Source organism: Pagrus pagrus, assembly GCF_965226575.1.
Source record: "Pagrus pagrus genome assembly, chromosome: 10".
Taxonomy (NCBI): domain Eukaryota; kingdom Metazoa; phylum Chordata; class Actinopteri; order Spariformes; family Sparidae; genus Pagrus; species Pagrus pagrus.
Genome location: NC_140194.1, coordinates 34,199,781 through 34,226,760, shown reverse-complemented (window position 1 = coordinate 34,226,760; position 26,980 = coordinate 34,199,781). Strand labels below are relative to the sequence as shown.

General features: G+C 43.2%; 1 protein-coding gene across 6 annotated transcripts in view; it reads left to right on the top strand.

The window, feature by feature from the left end:
* enc2 (ectodermal-neural cortex 2) overlaps positions 1–25,260 on the top strand; it is a 78,203-nt gene extending 52,943 nt beyond the window's left edge. Inside the window, exons 9-14 of one of the 6 annotated variants that reach the window (XR_014623366.1) lie at positions 2,919–3,024; positions 3,262–3,405; positions 3,816–4,232; positions 4,401–4,416; positions 18,490–18,553; positions 22,968–25,260. Coding sequence is in view for 3 of the 6 variants with exons in the window: in XM_084363647.1 (XP_084219773.1) it covers positions 2,919–3,024; positions 3,262–3,405; positions 3,816–4,202 (637 nt within the window). In the remaining 3 variants the exon portion in view is untranslated. Of the gene's footprint in view, positions 1–2,918; positions 3,025–3,261; positions 3,406–3,815; positions 12,509–18,489; positions 18,554–22,967 lie in introns of those variants that run through there. The other 5 variants (XR_014623364.1, XR_014623365.1, XM_084363647.1 and 2 more) reach the window with 5 other exon arrangements.
* The last annotated feature ends 1,720 nt before the right edge of the window (positions 25,261–26,980 follow it).

Below are 26,980 nucleotides of genomic sequence, written 5' to 3'. Positions count from 1 at the left end.
GAGGGCAAAACTCCAAGGCGTGTCCACCCTCACAAAACAGACAGACTTTCTTGTCTGATGAGATCATGTCTGGTCTCCTTCCCTTTGTTGCAGTTTTATTATTCTCTACAGTAGTCACAGTTGTAGCAAAACTACTTCCTTTTGGCCTAGATCTAGGTTTCAAACTGGTTCGATTCATGCCTCTGTTTAATGCCGGTGATGCATCTTGGATGTCCCCAAATACTGGGTCTGTTAGAATCCTTGCTTGCCTTTCAATGAAATGAACAATATAATTGAATGTAGCCCTTTGGTTATGCCTCTCTTGTATTTCACAAGCAGTTGTCCTCCATCGATCCTTTAGCTTGTAAGGCAGCTTCTTTACTATTGTCAGCATATTAGCAGGCATATCCATTTCAAACATGTACTGCACTCATTGCATTCGAGCAGCTTTGGAGAAATAAGCTGTAGTCTTGGAGTGCCTTAACATCTTTAATTGGGGCCCATGACAATGCCTTGTCCATATAGGCTGCTGCAATCCTTTGTTCATCCCCAAAATGTTCCTATAGTAGGATTTTAGCCTGAGCATAGCCCCTATCTGGGTCCATATGTTGGCAGCTTCTTACAAGATCCCTTGGGCGACCTCTGGTGAATTGCTCAAGGAAGTACAGGCAATCACTATAACTGTCAGACTTACTTTCAACACAGTTTTCAAAGGCTCTCATAAATGTATGAAACTGCAATGGATCACCATCAAAGACCTGAATATCTCTTTTGGGCAAGGATGAACGTTGCTGCTCTTGTACCAGTAGTGTTGTTATTTCATTCTCCCTTTTCATGATATCAAGAACATTGTTTTGCTCCCCATTGCCTACTGAACCTTCAGTGTTGAGAATGCTTCCATGTTGCATCTGATCATTATGAGCACTGGACCGAGGATTGAACTCAGACAGGTGGTGCTTTAAAGCGGGAGGCTGAAAGTGAGCAGCGTGAGTCAGTTTCGGTTCCTGTTTAACTGTTTCCAGCCTCTGTGGAATGAAAGGGGCGGCGTCGATATTGAACTTTGTTTTTCCTTCTTCATTCTTAAGGTAAGAATTCATTGCATTGGACTGGTCTGTTACAGTGTTTTTCGAACCAGATGTGCTAGCAGCCCTTAGCACATTCACTTTAGCCAAGTGTGCGGCAATTTCTTCATCCAACTTGAGCCTTTCCTTACGTTTCCGTATTTGCTGCTCTTCCTCCTCCAGTGCATGTTTATCCTGTAAAAGTTTTTGCCGTGCCATCAATGCAGCTAAATCAGCCTCTGCCTTAATGCGAGCAGAGGAGGTGCTTGATACAGAGAACCTTTTACCACTTCCAGAGCTTTTTCCCACTTGCAGCACTTTGTGCAGATCGTCTGCTTTGCACATTTGATATGCTATCACTTGGTTTCACATCATCCTGTGAGCCTTCATGAAGTGTGATGGAGCCTGTGTCCTGTGCTGCTGCCTGTGAGGCATCGTTCATTTGAAAGTGACACACATCCTTTGTTGCTGCAACCAAATCATTTTCAACAGGATTGGGAACATGTTCCTTTTCATCCAACCACTGAATCACATCATTCTTGAATGCACTGCTGTACTTTTCAATACTTGAGAACCAATCATTCTGTTTACCCTTTTCATCCTCAGGTAACAGTGGAATTATTGTTTGATGCAGGTTAACAGCAGTGTCCAGAAGCTGAGTGAGAGTTTGCAACTGGGATTTCAACTCTTGGGCATTTTCAATTCGTTTCATAAGCTCTTTCATTGCAGGTATCAAGCATTTTATTTTATTCACATGTATTTTACGTTCATTTTGCAGACTTTCAATTTTATTTGCCAAGGCTTTTGCAGTAAGTTTGACCTTTCGTTTAGCATCCACTGCTTCAGACCCATTGTTTTACACTCGTTAATTTATTTCACTCATACTGCCTTTTGAAGCTCAGCAACTCAGTGATTTTCGCAGTGAATCAACAATACATCCAGCATAGTTTTAATTTTTCCACAGATCCTTTATTTCACATCCATAAGAAGGCACGTGCAGAGGGGGGGCGGGGGTGCTGAAGCACCTGCCCCTTTGCTCCTTGATGCCCAAAGTGACAGATATCAATAAGCGTTCAAGAATTCTATGAAACCCTTTACTCCTCCAAAACAAATGTAGCATCTCGCACTATGAAAAAAAAAACATTATTGAAAAAATAATAGAGTAGACCTTTAGAAACAAAGACATGTCCTTTGTGGAGATAAAAAAAAAAAACAGTTAAAAATTTGAAGAATGCAAAACAAAGACTTTACCCTTGAGGAGCTAAAATAATTAAAACTTTAAAAGGAGGCAAAACCCCAAGCCCTGACAGGCTGCCTAGCGAGCTGTACAAAATATCTGCTGACTCACTCACACCTTATATGCTTAATCTGTTCTCGCAAGCCCTTGAAAATGGGTCTCTGACACAAACGCTTGACGAGGCTTTCATAACACTTATTCTGAAAAAAAGACAGGGACCCGAAGGAGGTTGGAGGATATAGGCCTCTCTCTCCTTAACATGGACCGGAACATTTCGCTATAGTCAAATAGACTTGGTGACTAGGTGATAAATGTGCAAATTATCTTAAAGGTTTTTAAAGGATACTCTTGCCAACCAAACTGGAAAAGTCCCTTAGGGTTTTACAAAAAGCCCCTAAACTTAATCCTAGCACCATACCAAGTGCTCAGATCATTAAGAGTATCTTAAGGCTGTATGTGACTGGAGAGCTATTCAAGTCAGGTGCAAAGCCAGAGGTAGCAGGATAGACATTTGGACATAGGCAGTGAGAAGCTTGGCGAGTTTAGGGACTCTAACTCTAACTCTTTAGACGGACAGCTGGTCCAGTACCTCCTGAACAGGGATAAACTTGGGATCTAACAGTGGGTATTTGTTTCTCCAGGTTTGGCCATGGTTCAGCTGAGCTGGAAAATAGTCTCTATGTTGTTGGAGGTCATACAGCCATAGCCGGAGTTTTTCCTGCCTCACCATCCATCTCCCTAAAACAGGTCAGAGAAGCATCAAACTTCTTTATGACAATAGTTTTAGAATGTACATTTTTATCTATTTTCATAAAAGTTACATAATAATATATACATGTAAACAAATACATAACAGCTTGTTATATAGGTCTGAGTTTGATTCAACTTTAAGCATCTTTTCCTTAACCGTTAAGACACGTTTTTTTTTTCTTTTTTGATCAAACATGAAATTTATTTAAGTGTTACTATATAAAATTTGCCTAGGTGGAACGATATGACCCTCTCAATAATAAATGGACTATGATGGCTCCTCTAAGAGATGGAGTCAGTAATGCAGCTGTGGTCAGTGCCAAACTCAAACTCTTTGTTTTTGGAGGGACCACCATACACAGAGACAAGGCCTCCAAGGTAGGTGGATTTGTATATTTACCTTCCTTACAAATCCTCACAAGGCCACTCCCCATTCTTCGATTCAGTTTTTAACTAACTAAATAAAAAAACTGCTATGACTGAACCCACGCTGTCTTTAAGGAGACACTATTTTGAAGGGATGACTAAATATGTTTAAGATGAGTTATTTTATTTGTCTGATTACAGTTTATAAAGAACTATTTGTCATTAAAAGTTCTTTCCTCCATTTGTGCGTCCACAGGAGTAATAAAATGTAAGACATACAGTATACTGTATAAAACAAGGTACTCTGTAATAGCACATTTTACTGCATGGTTGTCTGAAACCTCCTTGCCTTAATATCTTTGAAGATCAATACTGTAGTATTAATGTTGCACTTAAACACCAAAAATGTCTTCTATACCTAGGTCCAATGCTACGACCCCCTTGGTAACCGCTGGAATATTGCAGCTGAATGCCCCCAGCCTTGGCGCTACACAGCAGCTGCTGTCTTAGGGAGCCAGATCTTCATCATGGGTGGCGACACAGAATTCACCGCTGCCTCTGCTTATCGCTTTGACTGTGAAACCAATCAGTGGACTCGAGTGGGCGATATGACCTCCAAACGAATGAGCTGCCATGCTGTGGCCTCAGGAAACAAGCTGTATGTGGTCGGAGGTTATTTTGGGACGCAGCGGTGTAAAACATTGGACTGTTACGACCCAACGTCAGACAGTTGGAACTCCATCACTACTGTGCCTTATTCACTGATCCCCACCGCCTTTGTCAGCACGTGGAAACATCTACCTGCCTAACTGGGAGACACAAGGAGCCAGTCCTTCCAGGTACATTCTGAAGGACAGACAACCATTATATGTATATCCAATTCTGTGCCATTCAGATTTAGACACATGCTGACCGCACCCCCACGTGACTGCCACCTTGAACTGAAAGAGAGAAACTAAATATTTTCCATCATTTAGGTAATTTATGTGCACTCATTTCATTTTCAGCCCAGTGTCAGCCAGTGTGAGTCTTTACTGCATTTTGCTGTCATTTATAGTCGCGCTTTCCTCTTCCTGCTTTTTTCTTCTGCTCAGTTGCTTGGGTGTGTGCATTTCACTGCATGGCCACACCCTGCTGGAAGAAACAGCTTGGACCAGCCAGGCTTGTCAGGCTGGTTGACTAGCTTGACCAGCCTGTACGTCTGTCCATGAAAGGGCATTCATACATTAACAATAACATTACACTGGTAGCTTTCTTCAGTCAGTTTTTCTTCCTGTCTAACTATCAGCGTTCTCTCTCAAACAAAGAATGGGGGTGTGGTTGATTGTCATACATAACCCACTACCATCGCAACTAGACTGGTGTTCTAGCAAGATCAACATGGATAGCATTGGCATGGATAAGCAATAGCATGAATATTAGCATGGCTAGTGAATGCTGTCACTCAAACATGTGTTCTTTGTGGGTATTGATGAGTATCCTGTACTGTACATTTACTGCCACTAGACAACTTCACTGCTAAATTTTCTGTTGGTTCCGGGCGCCAACCTGTCTGCTCTGAGTGCAGCCACTGTCGCTCTCTCACCTCACTCTACCCCTCACTCACTACACACTACCTTATTTCTTAAAAGGTGCATGCTGCTGTTTATAAGCCAAGCTTGACTTTAAAAAAAAAAACACCCTTTACATAGGAGATTTTTACCAAAACGTACTGTTGTATATTCACCTTCATCTACACAGATAAAGATGGTAAATGGTGGTCTTGCATTTCTATAGCGCTTGTCCAGTCTACTGACAGCTCAAAGTGCTTTACAATAATTACCACATTCACCCATTCACACTTACATTCATACACTGATAGCAGAGGCTGCCATGCAGGGTGCCAACTGCTCATCAGGAGCAATTTGGGGCTCAGTATCTTGCTCAAGGACACTTCAGCATGTAGCTGAGAGGGATTTGAACCAGTGACCTTCCGATTACTAGATGACCCGCTCTACCTCCAGAGCTACAGCCGCCCCATTAAAGAGATTAATCCTTCAATATTTTCTCAAATAATCAATTTTAACATCACAAAATCGTGTGTGACAGGACTGACCGTGGCGTGACAGGACTGACTTGATGGATTGTTCATGCACTGTTGATGCAGAAAAAGTCCTGTTTTGTCTTCAATAAGTTATGGTAGGCATTATAAACTATCATAACAATAAACTAAAATGGTAAGGTTCAGCCAAGTTGGAATAGAAGGACCATATAATGACTGACAACTGATTTTGTCCAAACATATTTTAAATTTGATAAACTAATTTCAGAATAATTCACACTTAAATGCATATTTCATTAAACAGTTTTTTTCAGCAATTCATTAAAATGCATTTTAACCATAACATAGCATGTGTAGGCTACCCCAGAGGATTACTTGAGACTGTATATGGAGTCATTGCATTTCTACTATTGGCTGTTTTGTTACTACTGAACTTTACTAAAATCTACTGGATTTTGATGTATGCCATTCATTCAACCAGGAACAAATTTGTGATCTCACAATGTCAATGGAAGTAAAAACACCCTCCCACTGCATGAATTTGAAAAAATAAACATTTTTAAATATAAATCATAATTATTTCTATTTAAGTATTGAAATATTATTTATACAAAGGGCATCCTCAAAAGCATTGCTACATAGGCCAAATGAGGGGCCAAATTCAAAACATTTGGATATCAGCATAAAAATCTTCAAATTTACAGTGTAATGTCATTTTATTCAAATAATATTTTACTAGGCGTGCATCAAAAACATTATATGCAATAAGGTAATAAAAAAGAAACATGCCATTCATTTGTGTGGGCAGACCTGTGTGACGGGGCCTGATGTGACAGGGCCTGACAGCCATTTAGACCTCCAGTGCTCAGCCTGTTAGTATGCTAGCATCAAAACTTTTAGCATGCAAACAAGGTATTTCAGTAAGCTTTTCAGACATGTTTTGGATTCACAACAATTACATTGTTTCGTGGGATATTTTAGCATGACAGGTCCTGACCACTAACTCATCAGCCTAAGAAAAACATGCAAAAACAATCTTAAAATCATATTGTTCAATGACAGAACTCATCCTAATTTTTATGTAGACGTGACAGGACTGACAGAAAAAATGGGGACTATTGTAAAGTGCTATTTATTTATAGAATTTATATATAATTTCATGTTTTTAATCAAATGATGTGAATGATAACAACTTCAAATTTGTTATTAATGGTGTTGTTTTTCTCAATGACAGCTGTTAGCATAACAAAAACTATGAAAGATGTAACTCACATTTGGCTGGCCAGCCATTTTTCAGAATTTGTAATTCTCAAAAGTGTTTTTAAAAAAGAAAAAACATGATGAATCATATATTACTGAACAGACAACTCAATGACATCAACTATCCAATCAGTTTTAGACATTTAATTAAACAAGTTTTATTCATTGCAACAGTTCCACTTCCTGTGTTTATGATTTATGTTTTGTATTGTTCTGAGGTGGGTAACACAGATACTGGTATTGAAAAGATGCAGTTTTTATACTGTAAACTCTTGCAGTCTGATTATTAGATTTAAAAATTAGTTGTGTGCAGTAATCTAGAAAAATTGAGGATGCCATATCTTGAGATGCATCAACATGCATAGAGGATAGTTGACTTTTAATCAAATCGTAACGGCAGTGAAGATTCACATGTCTGCTACATGTACCAAAATGCATTGCACGCAAGCTCTTGCCTCTCCACCGACAAATGCCCAAACTTGCCCAGCACATGGAGGTGGGTGTTTTGAAATGCGGCTGTGTACACAAAGGCATCTGACATAAGTTACTGTATTACCAGTAAATGAGAAGAAGAAATGACCTCACTGTTGAACTAGAATAGATTAGTTTTCATTGTTAAAATGGTATAATTTATATATTGTTCTTGTATAGTGTGGTATAATTCACGTAGTTTATTTCACATTCTTTAGTTCTTAGCCATTATTCCTGCATGTAGAGTATTTATAGAAGGTCTGTTAGAAAATTAAAAGTATGAAAAAAAATGTAGTTGATAAAAAATATTTTTTTTGTGACCAATTGTAAAGTTTGTTGCTTGACATCACCACCAAGTTTTGTAAGAGCCTAGGAACTTCCAAGGCTTATGCTGCATTCTATTGCACTCGTAGCATGGGGGGAAAAAAACTATCTCTGATACAGAAAAGTGCAATGGAAGAGTCATCGAAGTTAGAATTTCAGCAGTTTGGTGGCGCACATAGTGAACAGTAGCCTTATATCTTTTCATCACTTTTTACTTAATGTATTTAATGTATTTGACCCCTCCCCCTCCTTCCTCCCTCACTGCTGATGACTTTGTAACTTACTTTACCAAGAAAGTAAACGACATCAGCTCCTCATTTACTCCTACTATGCCCATCCAGAAAGCACCTCCCCTAACCCTCACCTCTGATGGCCTTACCTACTTCAGCCCTCACTCCTCTGAAGATGTTCACATACTAGTTAGATTTAACCATGCCACCACCTGTTCCCTTGACCTGAATCCCTCCTCCAAGACATCTTGCCATTCCTCACCAGCCTGATCAACGCTTCCCTCACTTCAGGCCTTATTTCAGCTCCTTTCAAGACAGCTACAGTAAAGCCGCTCCTAAACAAATCCACCTGACATCTGAAACTACAGACCTGTATCTCTTCTTTCATTCCTCTCTTAAACCCTGGAATGTGCCGTCCACAATCAACTGTCCTCCTGTCTTTCACAAAACGACCTCCTTGACCCCAATCAGTCAGGCTTCAGGACTGCTCACTCCACTGAGACGGCCCTCCTCATAGTGACAGAGTCCCTCCGTGCCACCAGAGCCTCGTCCCACTCGTCCGTCCTCATTCTCCTCGACCTATCTGCTGCGTTTGACACAGTCAACCACCAAATCCTCCTCACCAGTCTGGCTGAACTTGGCATCGCTGACTCTGCTCTAACCTGGTTCACATCATACCTGACAAATTGCACCTTTCAGGTCATGTGGAATGGCTCCTTGTCCAAACCCTGCTTTCTGGAAACTGGTGTCCCTCCTGGCTCAGTACTAGGATCACTTCTGTTTTCACTATACACTAGATCACTAGGCTCTGCAATCACATCACATGAATTCTCTTACCACTGTTATGCAGACGACACCACACTGTTCCTGTCTTTTCCCCCATCCTAGGACATCCACATGGCAATGCGCATCTCGGAATGTGTGGCAGAGATCTTGGCTTGGACAACTGCACACCTCAAGCTCAACCTTAATAAAAATGAACTCCCGAGGAAAGACTGCCCTCGCATGGACCTGTCAGTCACTGTCGAGGACGTCACAGTATCCCCTTCATCGACTGCAAGGAACCTGGGCGTAATCCTTGACGACAGACTACCCTGCACGCCCAACGTCACTGCTGTGGCCCGATCCTGCAGATTTGCCCTCTACAGTATCCGCAGGATCCGGTCTTTCCTCATAAAGGACTCAACACAACTCCTGCAACTCGTTCTTGGCTGGACTCCTAGCCTCTGCAACCAAACCGTTGCAGCGTATCCAGAGCGCTGCACAAGCCTCGTATTCAGTCTACCCAAATTCTGCCATGTCACCCCCTTCCTCCGTGACTCTACTCTACTGGCTTCCTGTTGCAGCCCGCATCCGTTTCAAGATGATGGTACTGGCCTTCAAGGCCTTCAACGGAACTGCACCCATCTACCTCCAAACACTGGTCAGACCCCACGCCCCAGCATGAGCACTTCGCTCCACTACATCAGCTGGCCGGCTGGTACCGCCATTGCTGAGACCAAACAAAGGATGCTCAGCGAAGTCACGACTCTTCTCTGTATTGGCACCTCAGTGGTGGAACGAACTCCTGATCAATGTCAGTACAGCAGAGTCACTCGCCATCTTCCGCAAAAGACTCTAGATTCACTTGTTCAGACTTCATCTCGACCCCACATAGCATGATTAAAACAAGATCAACCATGATGTAAATGAACTAAACTTTTAAAAGCTTTTTAATCCGGGAGAGTTTTGTCAGTTAAGCTTAGAAATCCATACATACAATTTCTTAAAACCAGTAACAGAGTATACAGAGTCTACCCAAAGTTAACCCAGAGTTCAGTTTTTGTATATAGGCCCATCACATTCAGATCCAATAGCATCCTTCTGTGAAGTGAGTCTGGCTCTGCCTTAGGCTGGGTTCACACCAAAGACTTTTGAAATCCTAACAAATGACATTGGGTTGGCATCATGCATATGAGGAGAATCTTCACGGATGTTCTTCTCTCTAATCTCAAGCCTACACACACTACAAGTCTTGAAAATAATGGTGCATCACACACAACAGGATATTAAGAAGGTTATCGTGTCAGAAGGAGTAATGCAGCAGCTCACATGATTTCTCTCAGGTGATCTCAAATGTTAACAAATTGAGACAACTTGCTGCAGTAATGCTAATACTTTGCAGTGAGAAATAACAAAAATGAAACACCAAAGAAGAGAAAGACACTAGTCAACATGCTGCTCAGCGGTCGACTGGAATATACGTAATGCTACTGTTGCTTTTTACTAAACATTTAGCTAAACCCAAGGTCTCCCAGCAATGCCGTCATTGATGCGTTATGGCCGCTCATCTCTACCATTGATAGTGAGATGGTAAGGGGTTGTCTTGCTCATAGTTATGCCATACCACTTGCATAGCAGGTGCATTAACCCTCTAGGCGCCAAAGTCGCATTATTGCGACAGGCAACATTGCTGAATAAAACAGCCCATATCTTTAAATCTACTGCCCTGTGCTGTTACTGCTTGCTACCACTAGATGGCCACTAGATTCAGCTTCAATCCTGACCTCATTTGTGGGTGTGTTTATATGCAAAATACCTGAGAAAAAAAAGTTTGAAACCCGACACCGGCTGTCAGAGCTGCAGCGGCTAAGCGGCAGAGTGGGAGAGGAGAGAGCCGCGGAGCGGTGGCAGAAGTGTGCTGGACAGATAGAGACACAGATAGCGATTTTTGTAATAAAAAACAAAATGCCCCAAAGACTTTACAGTGCGGATGAGGTGCTTGCACAGATCTTTGCTGATCGCGATTCAGAAAGGGACGATCTGCCCTCTGATGACAATCGCTCATCAGAGACGAGTGACTCTGATCATGCTGCAGCTGCACACACTGTCACACAAGCAACACGCACTGATCACGGCGAGAGTGAGTGATTAGGAAATTGACTCCTATCAGATTCCTGTTCATTTACTCTGAGAATGAGAGGATGAAAAAAATCTATGAAAAAATGAAATGAAATGAAAAAAAATCTACTGTGTAAATATGTTCAGAATTCTGTTTTACTGAATTTTACCTGGTGATATACAAATTAGATTAGTAAATTTACTCCACTCAAACTTCTGTTCCTTTATTTTGAGGATGAGATGACAATATAAATATTTTTTTTCTGTGTAAATATGTTCAAAAATGAGTTTTACTGAAAGTTACATCCAGTCACCTGGTGTAGTCACAATATGCAAATTAGATGAGTAAATTTACTCCCATCACAAACTTTAGGTCATTATGAATATTTTTCTCATTTACAGTATGGATTTATCTCTCACCACTTCCAAGCTACAGCCTTTTGAAATCTTAAAGTCCAAACGGAATATATTGCTAAATAAACTCTGGCGCCTAGAGGGTTAAAGCAACATCATGTGGAAATTGGTGTTTTGTGTTATTTTGTGTCCCACACAATTTCTGAGTGCAATACAACTGTCGTGAATACAAATCCCAGGTCTGTAACACTTTGTCAAACATAATGTAGACGCCAACTACTAGCAAAACTCATTATGTCATAGCAATTTTATGTCTTGAAAACTTGAATCTTGAAGTGAACATATATGCAACACTGTGATTTTAACCTCCAACTGAAGATACATAGTGCAGAAACAAGTGACAGAGACACTATTCACTGTATTACAAGACACTGAACATACACTTGTAAAGAACATATATAAAAACGTATATAATGGCAGTCTTTAGTTCAACTAAATTTGTTTGCCTCCTGGCACAAACTTGTTTCTTCTTTGGGAAGGCCATTCTGTGACAACCCCAAGTGGTGGTTTGTGTGGTTGTTTGGATGTGTGTGGTGTGCCCCTCTCGCTCTCCCTTCTGTTCCTCGCAGGTTGATTCATCATGGGCCTCCGGTGTGCGTCCTGGAGAGGGCGGGGCCACGTCCTTAAAAGCCATGTGGAGAACGCTATCTCTCTCGCTCTCTCTCCATTTCCAGCCTGGCACCCTGCAGCTCACCTGTTGCTGTCCTTATTGTTTTAGTTTACATCCAACACCCATGCACAGCCATGCACCCACACACACACCACTGATCGTTCTCACTACAGATATAGGTTGTATTTTGTTTTTTGTTAGTCTCTGTTAAATAAATACGATTGCCGGCATCTTCTCCTCTTGCGTTTGTTTGTCAGAGAACTGAGCCAGTTCTGACAAATGGGGGCTCGTCCGCGTCTCGGTTACGTGATTTTGTTTGGATTTAATGTTGCAGGGTAGAGAGGTTTTTGGTTCACCTGTGGAGGGTTAGGTGATACACTGGATGCGCATTTTCTGGAGGTTCCCGTTAGGCTGTAGGGCACTTTCTCCTTTGAGATCGTGTCTGTTTTTTTTTTTTTCGTGTAGTGTTGTGGGGAGCGGCTAGCGTTGCGCAAGCAACCATCTCGGGGGCACTCCGTGGGGTCGCCTGTGGTGGTCCCGCGGGTTTTGTGCTTAATCGACCCGCTGCAGAACCGCATGAAGACCAGGGTTGAGGTTAGCTAGATTCTGGGTAGGCAGTGAGGGGAACGCTCTGGGGGGCTTTGGTTGCTCAAGTGCGCTAGCGGTGTGGATCCGGCTCTAAGGTGAATATGGATGGTTTGTCAGCCTTTTATGATGCGCCCTGTGCGGTGTTTTTGGACTCGTGTAGGAAAGATGAGTCGGTCGAAATTGCTAAACACTATGATATTGTGTTGCAAGAGGGAATACTTAAAGATGAGTTGAAGATGTTTGTGTTGTTGTCATTATTTGAAAGAGGGGTGTTGCAGAAAGAGCCAGGGGAGGGGGGAGGGTCATTGGAAGGACCAGTGTCCTGTGCTCAGGCGTAAAGATGCTGTGCCTCATGCTGTGCCTTCCCCAGGCCCTGCTATGTTGTGTGCAAGTGCGCGGGAGGAAAAGGCGGTGGAGGTGACCATCAGTGACAGGTCTGGGTTTGAGCCTTTCATCATAGAGGCGCGCGTGTCCTTGGTGGGCAGTGCTGAATGTGTTCGTGTGAGAGTGTTGCGTGATACGGGGGCCCGACATTCTTTCATTGTTTCATTGTCCCTTTTTCCTCTAATACGCAGTCTGGAGATTTCATTGTGATGCGGGGGATGGAGCTTGGCTTCGTCCCTGTGCCACGCCATGATGTGGTGTTGGATTGTGATTGGGCTAAAGGTGTGTTTTCTGTGTGCGTGCGGCCTGAGTTGCCTTTGCCTGGCGTGTCAATGATTCTAGGAAATGATATCTGTGGTGGCCGGGTTTGGCCCAGTGGTCCCCCGCCACCTGTGGTGGTGTCCGAACCATTAGAGGTGGCGTCTGACAGTTCGGCGCTGGAAGTTTTTCCTGTTTGTGCCATGACGCGTGCTCAGAGTAAATGTGCGTCTGTGCCATCAGAGGCTGCGGCCTCAGTGGACCCGGTTATGCTGCCTGATTTGCCTCCACTTGTTACAAGAGAGGAGTGGATTAAGGCTCAGAAATCTGATATTTCGTTGTCCTCGCTGTGGGATCAGGTTGTGCCGTGTCACCAGGTTGGCGATGTAGCCCAGGGCTATTTTGTGCAAGAGGGGAATTTGGTCCGCAAATGGTTACCTTGTGATGAGGATGTTGTGGGAGCGCCTGTGTTTCAGGTAGTGGTGCCTCATGATTTTCGTTACCAGGTCTTGAGAACTGCACATGATGAAAGTGGTCACTTTGGGGTGCGTAAAACGTATCTGTCGGTGCTTAAACATTTTTTCTGGCCGCGGGCCAAAAAAGAGGTGCCGGCATATATTAAAAAATGTCATGTCTACCAGCTGACGGGGAAACCCAATCAGCGCGTAAAGCCGGCGCCGTTGCAGCCCATCTCTGTGGTGAGTGAACCGTTTGAATATCTGATCATAGACTGTGTGGGGCCATTGCCTAGTGCCAAGTCTGGTTGTAAGTATCTATTGACTGTTATGTGTCAGTGTACTCGTTACCCTGCGGCTTATCCGCTTCGTACCATCACCACCAAAGCGGTAGTTAAAGCACTCGCACAGTTTATTTCAGTGTTCGGGATACCCAAGGTCATACAAAGTGACCAGGGTTCCAATTTCTCCTCCCATATGTTTGCAGAAGTGTTGAAATCGCTGGGGGTGAGCCACAACCAGTCCACTGCGTATCATGCGCAAAGTCAGGGCCCGTTAGAACGTTTCCATCAGACGCTCCTTACTGCACGCTTACTGTACAGAGTTGGATCGGGACTGGGAGGAGGGTCTCCCCTGGTTGATGTTGGCGGCGCGGGAGGCCGTGCAGGAGAGCACGGGCTTCAGTCCGAACTAATTTGTTTTTGGGCACTCGGTGCGTGGACCGTTGGCAGCGCTGAAAGGTGGATTGGTTCCGGCCGAGGCGCCCCGAAACCTGATCGACTTTGTTAATGGTTTTCGGCACAGATTGTTTCGGGCGGGTTTGTTGGCAAAGCAGAAACTGGGGCAGGCTCAAGTGAAAATGAAAGCCCAGTATGACCAGGGTACGGTGTGCCATGTGTATAGTCCTGGGGACCAGGTCCTCGCGCTGACACCGCTAGTCACGTCGCCATTTCAGGCTAAATCTGTTGGCCCGTATACTGTGTCTGAAAAAGTTTCTGATGTTAACTACCTTGTTGCTACACCAGGTCGAAGGAAGTCGTCCCAGTTATATCATGTGAACCTGCTGAAGCCATATTATCAGCGTTCGGGGCATGGTGAGGACGTAAAAGCTGAAGTTGGTCCAGCGCTCTCCGTGGACACCTGTAGTGTGGCGCAGGAGACAGACGGCGTTCCCGAGCCTGATGACAGTTTGTTGAGTGGTAGGTTGAAGACTTCTGAGTGTTTGCGTAATCTGCATTCCCTGTTGGCACACCTGCCTGAGGAGCAGCGTGTCGAGTTGGTAGAGCTGATCCGTAGGTTTCCGCAGCTTTTTGGTGACGTTCCCTCTCGTACCTCCTGGATTGTACATGATATTGATGTGGGGGAAGCGCAGCCGATCAGACAGTGGTTTTACCGCATGGGTCCTGAGAAGCTGGGGCATTTAAACACTGAGATTGATTACATGCTGAAAAATGACATTGCCGTTCCATCTGCGTCCAGCTGGGCGTCTCCTTGTGTGTTGGTGCCTAAATCCGATAAGACTCTGCGATTTTGCACAGATATGAGGAAGGTTAATTCTGTCACCAAGTCCGATTCATTTCCATTGCCGCGCATGGACGATTGTATAGACAGGGTGGGGTCCGCCAAGTTTGTGTCTAAGTTCGACCTGCTCAAGGGCTATTGGTAGGTGCCCTTGTCAGAGCACGCGAGAGAGATTGCTGCATTTGTCACTCCTGCAGGCCTCTACTCATACACCGTTATGCCCTTTGGTTTAAAGAACGCTCCGGCCACTTTTCACCAGCTTATGAACCGGGTTGTGCATGGGTTAGAGGGCTGTTCAGTGTATTTAGATGATCTGGTTGTGTATAGTGACACATGGCATTCACATTTGCAGAGAGTGAAAGATGTGTTTGAGAGGTTGGCTGAGGCACAGTTGACAGTAAACTTGGCCAAATGTGAGTTTGCTAGAGCCACTGTGACTTACTTGGGGCGTGTGGTTGGTCAGGGTAATGTTGTTCCCAGGGCCGGACTGGGAGACTTTTTCAGGCTAGGAGTCAGTCATGTAACCAGGCCACCCTGGCCTTGCCCACACACGCGTGCGCGCGTTCACAGAACTCATGCATGCACGCACTGACAGACACATATATGCAATGTATAATACAGTCCGAGAACATAGTTCCTAATAAGCAATCACATAATATTGACTAATATTTTATATAGGCTCTAATTATCATACCGGGGAATACTAATGAACCACAACCTAAATCTAATGTTGGAATACATAGCTTTCATGTTTGGGCTGGGATACGTAACAGCAAGTCAGCAACAGACAGCAAAATTCAACAACACTAGCGCTTAATAGAATAATGCTGTAGTGCCAAGACAGCTATTATTACAAATGAGAGCCATTTATGTCAAATGGCAGTGCCTGGTGGTGTTCATGTCTGCAACTTGTTGCATGTTGTTGCTCTACTGTAGAACCACAACCTACAATATAACCAAATAAACAAAGACAACTAAGTAAGATTATATCCCATTTGTTGCACAAATAAATAATTTCAAACGCAGTAAATAAAAAAAAAGGTGGCTTGTAAATCTGTGATTTTAAAATCCCAAGCCTTATTTTAATTTCAAGGCCAGGGCCTAGTAGGCTACATATTTACACTGTGTAAAAGTGTACAGCCTCAAGGACCCTGAGCTTGGGGGGGGGAAAATTAGTCAATTTTAGGCATTTGGCCGCGTCATCCTCCAGCGCCTTTCTTTTTCTTCTCTCTCTCCCTCTCGGCACCGCCTTTCCTCTTTTTTTTTTTACCCAGGTTAGGGTCCATCATCGACAAAGCCTCATCTCCTCTCCCGGTCTGCTTGCTACACACACACACACAACGCAGCAGGTACCAGACACACGCCACACACCCCTTCCTCCACACGCTGTGTGTGTGGTTGATACGGACTGTTGGGGCGGGTGTTAATCGAAATAGAGCATGACATTTTTCGGGAATACCCGCGGGTCACGTGATTCCCGTGGGATTCCCGCGGGATGGGAGTCAAAGTTTTATTAATCCCGTGATTGGGACGGGATGGGAATAAAAATCAACGGGAGCGGGCAGGAGCGGGAACGCCATTAATAGATGATGATTTTCAGCCGTGTTAAACAACCAAAAGGACAGACACGTCCATTTTTGTAGTCATCTTTCAGTGAGCCAAAACTATTTTGACTTGCGTTAGAACTACACATCCAACAGTGCTTTGACTTCCGGCCGGGCCGGCCACTAAAAAACGGAGTGGGATGGGAGTGGGAGTAATTTTGAGTGGGAGCGGGATGGGATGGGATTTTTTCTCTGGGAGTGGGATGGGACGGGAGTGAAAATCCACTCCCGTGTCATGCTCTAAATCGAAACAAACCAATCGTCTTGTCCTCCTCACATGCTACTGGCCTGATTGGCCTCTGATTGGCCTGGCATGCCTCTCTGACTTAGAAAAAAAAGTCAGATAGCCGCGACGCTGGCTGACCGGCAGCCTGTTAAAAAAAAAGAAAAAGAGAGAGAGAGAGAGCTGTGTCCAAGAGAGAGAGAGAGAGACGCAGGCCAGCAGGCCAATCATAGGCCGGCGCTTCGGGAATACTCCAGGTTCTCCCTATGGCCAGTCTGGGCCTGGTTGTTCCTGTTCAGGCCAAGGTGCAAGCTGTGTCTGAGTTTCCACAGCCGACTACAAAGAAAGAACTCCAGCGGTTTTTGGGTCTAGTTGGATATTATAGAAGTTTCTGCAGAAACTTTTCTACTGTTGTATTTCCTCTGACGGAGTTACTGAAGGCTGGAGCTAAGTTTGTGTGGTGTAGTGAGTGCCAGCAGGCCGTTGATAATGTGAAGTCTTTACTGTGTTCCTGTCCTGTGTTGGCTGCTCCCCAGTTTGACAGACAGTTTGTCTTGCAGGTAGATGCCAGCCAGGTCGGGGCCGGTGCCGTCCTGCTCCAGGGAGGGGACGAGGGGTTGTTGAGACCAGTCTGTTTTTTCTCAAGAAAGTTCAACCGACATCAGGCCAACTATTCAGTCATAGAAAAGGAAGCTTTGGCACTCATTTTGGCCTTACAGCATTTTGAGGTGTACGTTGGTGGGACGGCACCTTTAATTGTTTATACAGACCACAACCCTTTGACATTCTTGGGTTCCCTCAAAACTCCAAATCAGAGACTGGTCAGGTGGTCTCTCTTTTTGCAGGGTCTTGATTTAGATATGCGCCACATTAAGGGGCAAGATAATATCCTGGCAGATGCTTTGTCTAGGGCGCCTTTGCCTTAGAGTGATGGGGTATTGGGTCAGTTGTGCATCGTTTAAACCTGTGTGTTTGTGACATGTAACTTTTTCCCTGCTTCTACGCTCCTGCTCTTCCATCTTCCTCTCAGTCTCTTAAATAGGCTTCCCCGGTACCAGGTTGCAGAGTTCTGGGATGACTGGGTGAGTTAGGTTGGGTTTTGCAGTGGGAATTGTTCATGTGATGGTTCATGTGACTTAGTGTATTGTTACAACTGTAAATGGTTAACATGTAACTGGCCCAGCCACCCTTAGGTAGCTTGTGGGTTTGTTGTGACGGTTCCCCTTTGGGGTTCCGTCCTAAGGGGGGGGGTGTGACAACCCCAAGTGGTGGTTTGTGTGGTTGTTTGGATGTGTGTGGTGTGCCCCTCTCGCTCTCCCTTCTGTTCCTCGCAGGTTGATTCATCATGGGCCTCCGGTGTGCGTCCTGGAGAGGGCGGGGCCACGTCCTTAAAAGCCATGTGGAGAACGCTATCTCTCTCTCTCTCTCTCTCTCCATTTCCAGCCTGGCACCCTGCAGCTCACCTGTTGCTGTCCTCATTGTTTTAGTTTACATCCAACACCCATGCACAGCCATGCACCCACACACACACCACTGATCGTTCTCACTACAGATATAGGTTGTATTTTGTTTTTTGTTAGTCTCTGTTAAATAAATATGATTGCCGGCATCTTCTCCTCTTGCGTTTGTTTGTCAGAGAACTGAGCCAGTTCTGACAATTCCAAAAACTAAATTCTAGCCTGATTGATCCATTCCTTTACCACTTTTGATGTGTGTTTGGGATCATTGTCATTGTCCTGTTGACCCAACTGTGCCCAAAAACCAATCTTCGAGGTTATCATGAAGAATTCAGAGATAATCCTCTTTCATCATTATTGCTTGTGCTTTCTTTAGAGCAGCAGATTGACTGGCAGCAAAACAGCCCCACAGCATAATACTACCAGCACCATGCTTGACGGTAGGTATGCTGTTCTTGGGGTTAAAAGCCTCACCTTCTCACCTCCAAACATATTGCTTCTCATTGTGGCCAAACAACTCCAATTTGTTCCATCTGACCAAGAGTTTTCCTCCAGAAGGGTTAGGGTTATGGTCTTTGTCCATGTGATCAGCAGCACACTTCAGTCGAGCTTTAAGGTGCCACATCTGGAGCTAGGGCTTTTTTCTTGCATGGTATATGGTACACACTTGACCGTGGACACTGTCACCTGTGTTCCAGCAGCTTCTAATTCATTGCAGACTTGCCTTTTAGTGGTTTTACGGTTGACTCACCATCCTGACCAATTTTCTCTCAGCAGCAAGTGATAGGTTGCGTTTTCTTCCTGATCGTGGCAGTGACACAGCTGTGAAACAATTATTTGCACAGTTGATCTTGAGACTTGTTACTGCTTTGTAATGGCTCCAGGTGACTTTCCTGACTTATTCAAATCCATAGTGTGCTGTAATGTAAATAGTAATGCTGAGCTCCTTTGACTTTCCCATTGTAGTGTTTGTGGCTGAGTCTAATGGGTGTATCAAACAAGCCCTATTAAAAATGGACCCAGAAGCCATTATCAATCATAATCACTCGGAAGAAGTGATGCTTCAAAGCAAATTTGATTGACACAACTTTCTATAATCACCTAAATTGATCATTCATGTTGCTGTATGTATATTTTGGACCCAGCAGATTTGGTCACATTTTCAGAATATCTATAATAAATTCATTGTTTAACCAAACTTTTGACCACGACTGTATACTCTTACTTGGCAACCAAAAGTTTGGGTTACACGTAACCAAAATCCCTTGATCGTTGTTTGAGCCATCAGGTCTTGAGTAGAGACTGCCCAGGCATAACATGTAAACAGATCCGTCGTAACCAGGATATTCTGGTACCTATTAGTAGTAGGATATAATCTGATGAGATATATGATCTGCTGCTTTCTACTGTTCCCTGTTTTTCTGGCATATTTGTGATCATAATGTGACTCATGAGGGAAAAAATATTGCCAAATTTAGTCCTAATTGGATCAAGCATTGAAAGTTTGATAACCAATTACAGACAAACGGTGTATCAGTATACCAAAAAATGGAACCCAACGAATGCAAGCTTTGTCCGGGGTCATCTTAATATGGCATGTAACAGATTTGGTGAAGATTGGATAAAATGTATTAATAATGATAAGACAGTTAACCTGGGCAACAGTCACAGCAGGTGGAAAAGGAAGAAACCAAGTTTCTCTGTCTTTTATTGAACTGATTTTTTATATTTTTTACTGTTCCATAAATCCGTGAGCTTTCATGAGCTTTTTGACTGAAATCAGATTGGATATCAGAAACACAGTTGCTTTGGTTGCTGCAGTGTTGATTTATCAGACAGACAGTATATTTAAAATCAAATCAATTTTATTTATAAAGTCCAAAATCACAATCAAATTGCCTCTGTTGGGCTTTACAATCTGTACAGCGAGCAACATCATCTGTCCTTAGAACCTCCGATTCGAGTGAGGAAAAAAGGATGTTTACGTATGTAAACACAGTTTTATGAATGAAAGTGAACCTGTAACCCTGTGACTGTAACCCTCAGATCAGGAGCATTATGCCAAATTAATCACCTGTCGGTGCGATGTCAGCCACTGCTGCACTATATGTGTGTCACGTACCCACACACTCTCCCACTTTCTACCGACTGAGAAGGCAGGACATAGCCCTCACAGCTGAGTGACAACAAGAGGTTACAGGATCACTTTCATTCATAAAACTGTGTTAACATATGTAAACATTTGTTTTATGAATGAAAGTGAACCTGTAACCCTGTGACAACCGTATACCAAATCAGTCATGAGGAGAGTGAGTTGGCACCACCTATAAGGTAGAATAAGCCATACAAATGGGATGGATGACTCCGCCTCACTCTTAAAAATTGTGTAGCCAAGGAAGACGAGCCATCACACTTCTCATGAATAGCAGAGACGGCTGCAAGGTAACCTCTGAGAGTAAATTCTGCCGGACCCATGGCAAAGAGGTGCTGGAGGAAAGAGAGAAATTACCCAGATGTGGTGAGTCAGGGGGTCCTCTCTTTCAGCACGACACCGGTTGCTAAACACCCTCCACTTGAAAGGCTCAGGGCGTCTGCCCCCAGGGGCCCTGACAGGGCGTGCATAGGTGCCCACAGAGGGCATCTATGCTGTCACGAAAAGTTCTACCTCCACCCACCCAAAGCGAAGCCATATCTGGCACCACTTGCTAGGGTGGGGACCTCCCTGCGACAGTAGATCTGCTGCTGCATTCTGGGCCCTGGAAGACTCTTGCATGCATGAATGAACACCTCAATCTGCCCTGACGGTTGATATAAGACATCACAGCTCTGCTGCCTGTCCTTACCTTGACCTGCCTCCCCAGTATAATGGGGATGAAATGTTTTAGGGCTGAGGAAACTGCCTCCATTTCAAGGAGGTTCACATGCCGCCCCCTGCTATGCAGGACCCCAGTAACAGTCCTGCCCTCCCAGACTGTGCCCCAGTATGACTGAGAGGCATTGGTCGTTATGGTCACCCTGCAGCCCCCCTGGCCCAGTGGAACACCCTCTCTCGGACAGCCTGTGACCGCCTCCACCATGTGAGGGGCTTGAAGCCACCCTGGGACAGGGTAAGCTTTTTCAACCTGTCCCTTGGCAGGCAGACCTTTTGGCATCCAAACCAAAGCTGGAGGGCCCAACCTTCTCTGACACTGCACTACTGACATCACCCTGCATGAAACGCAGACCGTGATGCACTCCGTGATTACCCGCCATCTCTTCTGAGTCAAGCGGGCTGTCATGGTGGCCCACAACGTGAGCGTTCAAAAGGGAAGCACCTTGAGGTATCTGTTCAGCCAACTCAAATCCAGAATTGGGCGGAACCCTCCGGTCCGCTTGGGGATGAGGAAGTAGCCTGAATAAAACCCCCGAGCCACAGGCCTCAACTGCCCAGACTGGTGGATGGACTGTGCGCGCTATCTGACCTTCTGGGCCCCTTATCAGACCCTCGAAATACACCAGCGGAAGTGCATTAGTATGTGCCAGTGTAGAGGCCATGGCTGCAGCCTGTTATGCCTTCACGACCAATCCATCGGTGGTGAGGCACTTCTTATTCGGATGACAGGTAACTCTACTGCCTGTGGGTGGTGCCCCAGCCAGCAGGACAAAGGTAGGGCCCACCTTTGTCATGTCATCTAGGCTATGCTATGCAGCACCAAGCAGGATGCTGAGTGGAGAGCGGAGTGCAGTAGCTTCCCTGGGTTGAGCCCAAGACTTTTGCAGATGTCTGACAAAATCCTGGTACACCGGCAGATAGGCCTGCCTCTGGCTCAGAGGATGTCATTCCACTGCATTGGTTCTTGGTGGATAAGGCGGTGGAGGAAGCCTGGCAGCCGCTGCTGCCCAAGAGAGCAGGGCCTCAAAAGAAAAATTATCCAGATTGCCTGAGGCAGCAAGGGATACAGCATCAGGATGAGGAAGCACATACTGAGGAGCCTGCCTTGGCATATCCAACAGGCGGTGGTGAGTTGCAGACATGCATTCAGTGGTCTTACACATATCTTCTAACTGCCTTTGCATGAGGTCCATTCTCGGATCGCTCATCTGGTCATGCTCAGTCCGCTTACGCTTCTTTTTGAAGGCCAAAAAGAAGCGTAAGCGGACTGAGCAACACCCAAACTTGGGGGAACTAGAACCAGGTGGCACAGCATCCTCCAGGACACTGTCCTTCTCATCACTCCCCTGCTTCATACTCTCTGCACAGCAGGGAAAACACAATGTGTCTCTCACCAAACAATCTGGAGAGTTAAATAAGAGAAACACATACAGCAATTCAACAGTTAATACAAACATACCAATTATGCATGTTATTAAAATTCAAGCAGCACGGTTCATATGTGGACAACATTGCTATGTCAGAATCATTGAAGAAAAAAAGGCAAACCTTAGAATGAATGGTCGAACTGGGTGCAATAACACTCCAGACAATAGGCAATCAACCATGAGGAATGAGCAAGGTAAAACAGAACAAACTGGTATAAGATCTCACCAAACTGGTCTAGCTCCCACCAACCAGGAGAATAGAAAGAGGGAGTGTGTGTGGCTGATGTTGCACCCACAGGTGTGATTAATTTGGTATAATGCTCCTGATCCAAGGGTTATACTCAGAGTTACAGGTTCTCTGAAATGAAATAAAACTTGCCTTGTTGAGAAAAAAGAGCCACAGAGGAGGGATCCCTCTTCCAAGACGGACAGACAGAGATGCAGGTGTCGCATGTTCAGAACAGAATGACAAAATCACAGTTTAAAAATGTCATTGATTTTTGATGACTTGATGACTTTTTTCTTGTCTCCCTTCCATCGTGCTGTCTTTTTCAGGTGTTGATGTCCATTGGGGAGGAACTGCCATATGGAGGAGAATCTCCCACCCTGGCTGAGGCTGTAGCTCCACACAGAACCAGGCCTTACAAAAACAAGTTGCACCTTACATAATTTGAATCAAGTCCAAGCAGCAGTGTTAACAATTCAACACCACAGCACCTACACACAAAGAGAGATTACTCTCCAACTGATGCTTCCGAAATAATGTGATAATACTTAGACACTTTGATGAACCTGATGGAAAGATGCTTTTGTTGATTGAGCGCTCACTCAAACCTACTAGTGTTTTTGTTGAATTGTTAATATAATTGCATTTTTTAAGTTGTATTAGTTATGAAATTCACTACTAAACCATTCCAATGTAAAGAAATAAGCTGCAATTGCTGCCAGATCACAACATTTACATATTCCAGTGGTTTCTGTCAAAGACAAAAAAAAAAGGAAATTAAGGGACGGTGTTTCCGGTGATTAATATTATTGGTTTCTAATTCAGGTTGCATTTCACACACTCACTATATTTACTAGTATAACCACCACATCTGCACCAATATAGAGTTTTAACGTTTCACCCTAACCCATTAAGAGAGAATTTAAAGTGCACACAGTGAATCTGCATTAAAAAAGTGACTCACTTTTCCACGGGATTACATACTTACATCACGTAACCATCAATGTGCTCACCAGCATTTGTTTGGAAACATTTTTTAATTTGGGACTTGTGAGTCACTGAAACCGACTCAGTGGAATTCTGAATCGTATAGTAGTTGACAGATTCCATCTTGGACTTCCCTCAGAAAAATATACATTTAACAAAAGAACTGCTACAAATGGCGCTTGAAAACAAAATTACAAAAATTATATTATTACTCTATTTTCAGTAATTTTGACTAAAAGTGATTCATTACTAAATAGTAATTTCTCTGAGGAATTTACTTCTGTTTTACTATAAGTTGAACAATACCGTAACTAGAGGACTTCCAGTTCGATCCGTCACACCTGTAAAAACTAACAATATTTGAGGTGTGAATGAAGAACAAATGTTAGTTCTTAATAAATAAATTCAGATGTTACCACGACATGACATGAATTATCATGACTGGTTGGTTCTAATGATTCATGGTAGCAGTGTCAGCATTGTTCTAAGGCAGCTGAAAGTGCCAATATAGAAATTATTTGTATATCATCTTTATAACAAGTTATTTATGTAGTCATGTGCAAAACCATGGTGTCAACATAGACTTTTAATGTAATCTGTATCTGTTGGGTAATGATGTTGAATCCGAGATAGAACCAAATATCTCTTAGTCTAATTTAAAGATGCAGTAACAGATTTCTGGTGGTGCCTGCTGGAGCCTCAGCTGGTATATGCCCAAAAACCTTAAAATGACAGTACTTACTTTTGCCTTTCCTGAGTGCCAGTGCAAGTATTGAGAGGCCTTAGCTGAGGTTTAAAATGACAAAATCTACATAACATAAAATCATTTGGAAACACTTTTGGGAGCACGGTCTGTGGATTCAACGAAATTGCACATATGATACTTTACTGTTTAAAGTTGCACATTCACTCCTTTGTTTATTTCCAGTAGCATGTTTTATATTGAGGAAATGTGACATCAAATGTCCAATGGCTCCAATCTACTGTTACGATTTCAGTTGCACATCAGTCATGTAATGGGAAAGTCTGTTATTTCCGACATGCTATTTATAAGACAAATCAAAGAAGCACATAATGGCGTTAAAACCTCTGAATTGAGAACTGGATTTTAAGAAGGACCTGAACCCAAATTGAATCACATACTTATTCTTTCCTGTAACACCTACGCATTTTTTATATTTGTCAAAGCTTTCATTAGCAGTGGTGTGTCTTTGTCCCACAAGTGTGAAATATTTTATCCATGCCTATAAACATTTTTTTTTTCATATTCAATAATATAAAGAAAAATATGAAAAAATTGTCTAAGGTTTCTGCAGGACAGTTGCATTAAGGTTGATATGTTCTTTCGTTTCTGTGGAACTCATTTTAGTGTTTAAGGGGTTTACACTTGCCCCGTCTACAATTACAGTAGTCTGCTGACTACAGACTGGTAAAGTATATAAATGTCTGACTTTAATATGGATTTCAGCTACTGCACAGAAGTAATGTTCCAAAATACTCAACTGTTATTTTGAATTTATGATTTAGAAAAAAAAACTGATGAGTTTTTTAAAATTGTTTTGAAAAAGAAGAATGTCTTTCTTGTGGAACTGTATGTTTTTACTGGTGACAATAAACTTTGAGTTACTTTTTCAACTCTGCATAGGTCCTGAATATAAAAGAGGAAGATGATAACAGGTCAGGTAGGCAGCAGTAAGGGGCCCAAGCAGCCCTAGGGGATGCAAGGATATTTCTTATTCTTTGTCTAAATGAGGGTAAAAAACTGCTCAATAACTCAGAATCCTGGCAGCAGCACTGTGAATAGAGCACCAAGTGGATAGACTGATGCATTTTCAACAGGGTGAAAGTGAGGGGACGACACTAGAAATTTAAAAGAAGTGGGTGGGTCTTGTCCCACCCCCGTATAATGGCTGCAACACCAATGACCCAGGCACACATTGACATCTTGGTGTGCTACAGCAGAATTGGCTAAACATTTTCATTAATCCCAAGCTTTGATAAATATTCTGGTTATACATACATTATCTACTCAAAAAGTCTAAACCTATGACATAAACTATAAAAGATGAGATCATTGAGATAACACTATGATTGAGATATTTCAGTAACTACATTTTACAGTACCATACAGGAGAGAAAAGAATACTGGAAATCTGTACTCAAGTACATTTATATTACTGAAATATTAGTTAATTACAAGTAAAACTACTGGTATTAAATAATACTCAAGTAAAAGTACAAAGTATTCTTCTCAAACACTACTCAGTGTGTTAGTTTTTACTATTTAACCATTGATGATTAATGCATTATCAATAGCAGGCATTCAATTGAAGGGGTTTCTGCTTCCCCAAATCAGTATTCAGTATTACTCCCAATTCCTGCGCTGTTCAAACCTGGGCCTGCTGCACAGTCTTGTTTTGTTTTTTCTATATGTCGTAGTTTTCATTGGCCCGTTTGTGGTCGGATAGCCTTATTGGTTACAAAATTGCTGCTGAAATATTTGGATATTATTTCAAATTCAACTCGGTGCTCGATTATGATTTTAAAAAGTAACCGAGTAGATCTAATGCGAACTTAAATATGAGTAAAATTACATATGAAAAATCACAAAACATTAGTCTCTAAGGCAAAAATGATAATTAATGTTGTAACATTTAAATTAACTTTGTTATTTTATTAATGTTAACTTTTGTACGCTATTGTTAAAGCAACATTATGAGGAAATTATCATTTAATGTGATTCAGTGCCAACCACAGTTTCTAAGAGCGACACCACTGCCTTAAAAAGAAATCCCAGGTCTGTAACAGTTTGTTAGATGTAATGTAGGTGCTATCTACAAACAAAAGTCATTATGCCACAACAATGTTATTAAGAATTAATAATTAATTAATAATTCTCCCGTTACAGAAAGGGGGGGGGGGGGGGGCTAGAATGAAAAGAGTTTTTGAGATAGATTTCAGCATGGGGGATTTCAACTGTAGGCTATCTGACTGTTTCTGTGGCGGCTGGTTTACATAAACAGCCAGCAGTGGTGGTGATACAGCGGACTTCACACTCAGGCAGCGAAGAATTGCTACGGACGAGGAGTGTGACAAGAAGAGCAGCAGCAGGTTGTTCAGTTGGCGCCTTTACAGAGGAAACTACAGATCAAAAACACACTCCGTTAACCAACCGCAAACAAAGCTACACAAGTTATACGTTTCACAGTCTCTAAGGCTGACGTAAACTGTTAACTCATAAACTCACTCATCAACTAATCACAGCAGAGTGCATAGCAGTATATTTCACTTCATTGTTGGGGGGAGGGGGGACAATAAAGTGAAAACAATCTTAAGAGCAATTCCTGAAGGTGAC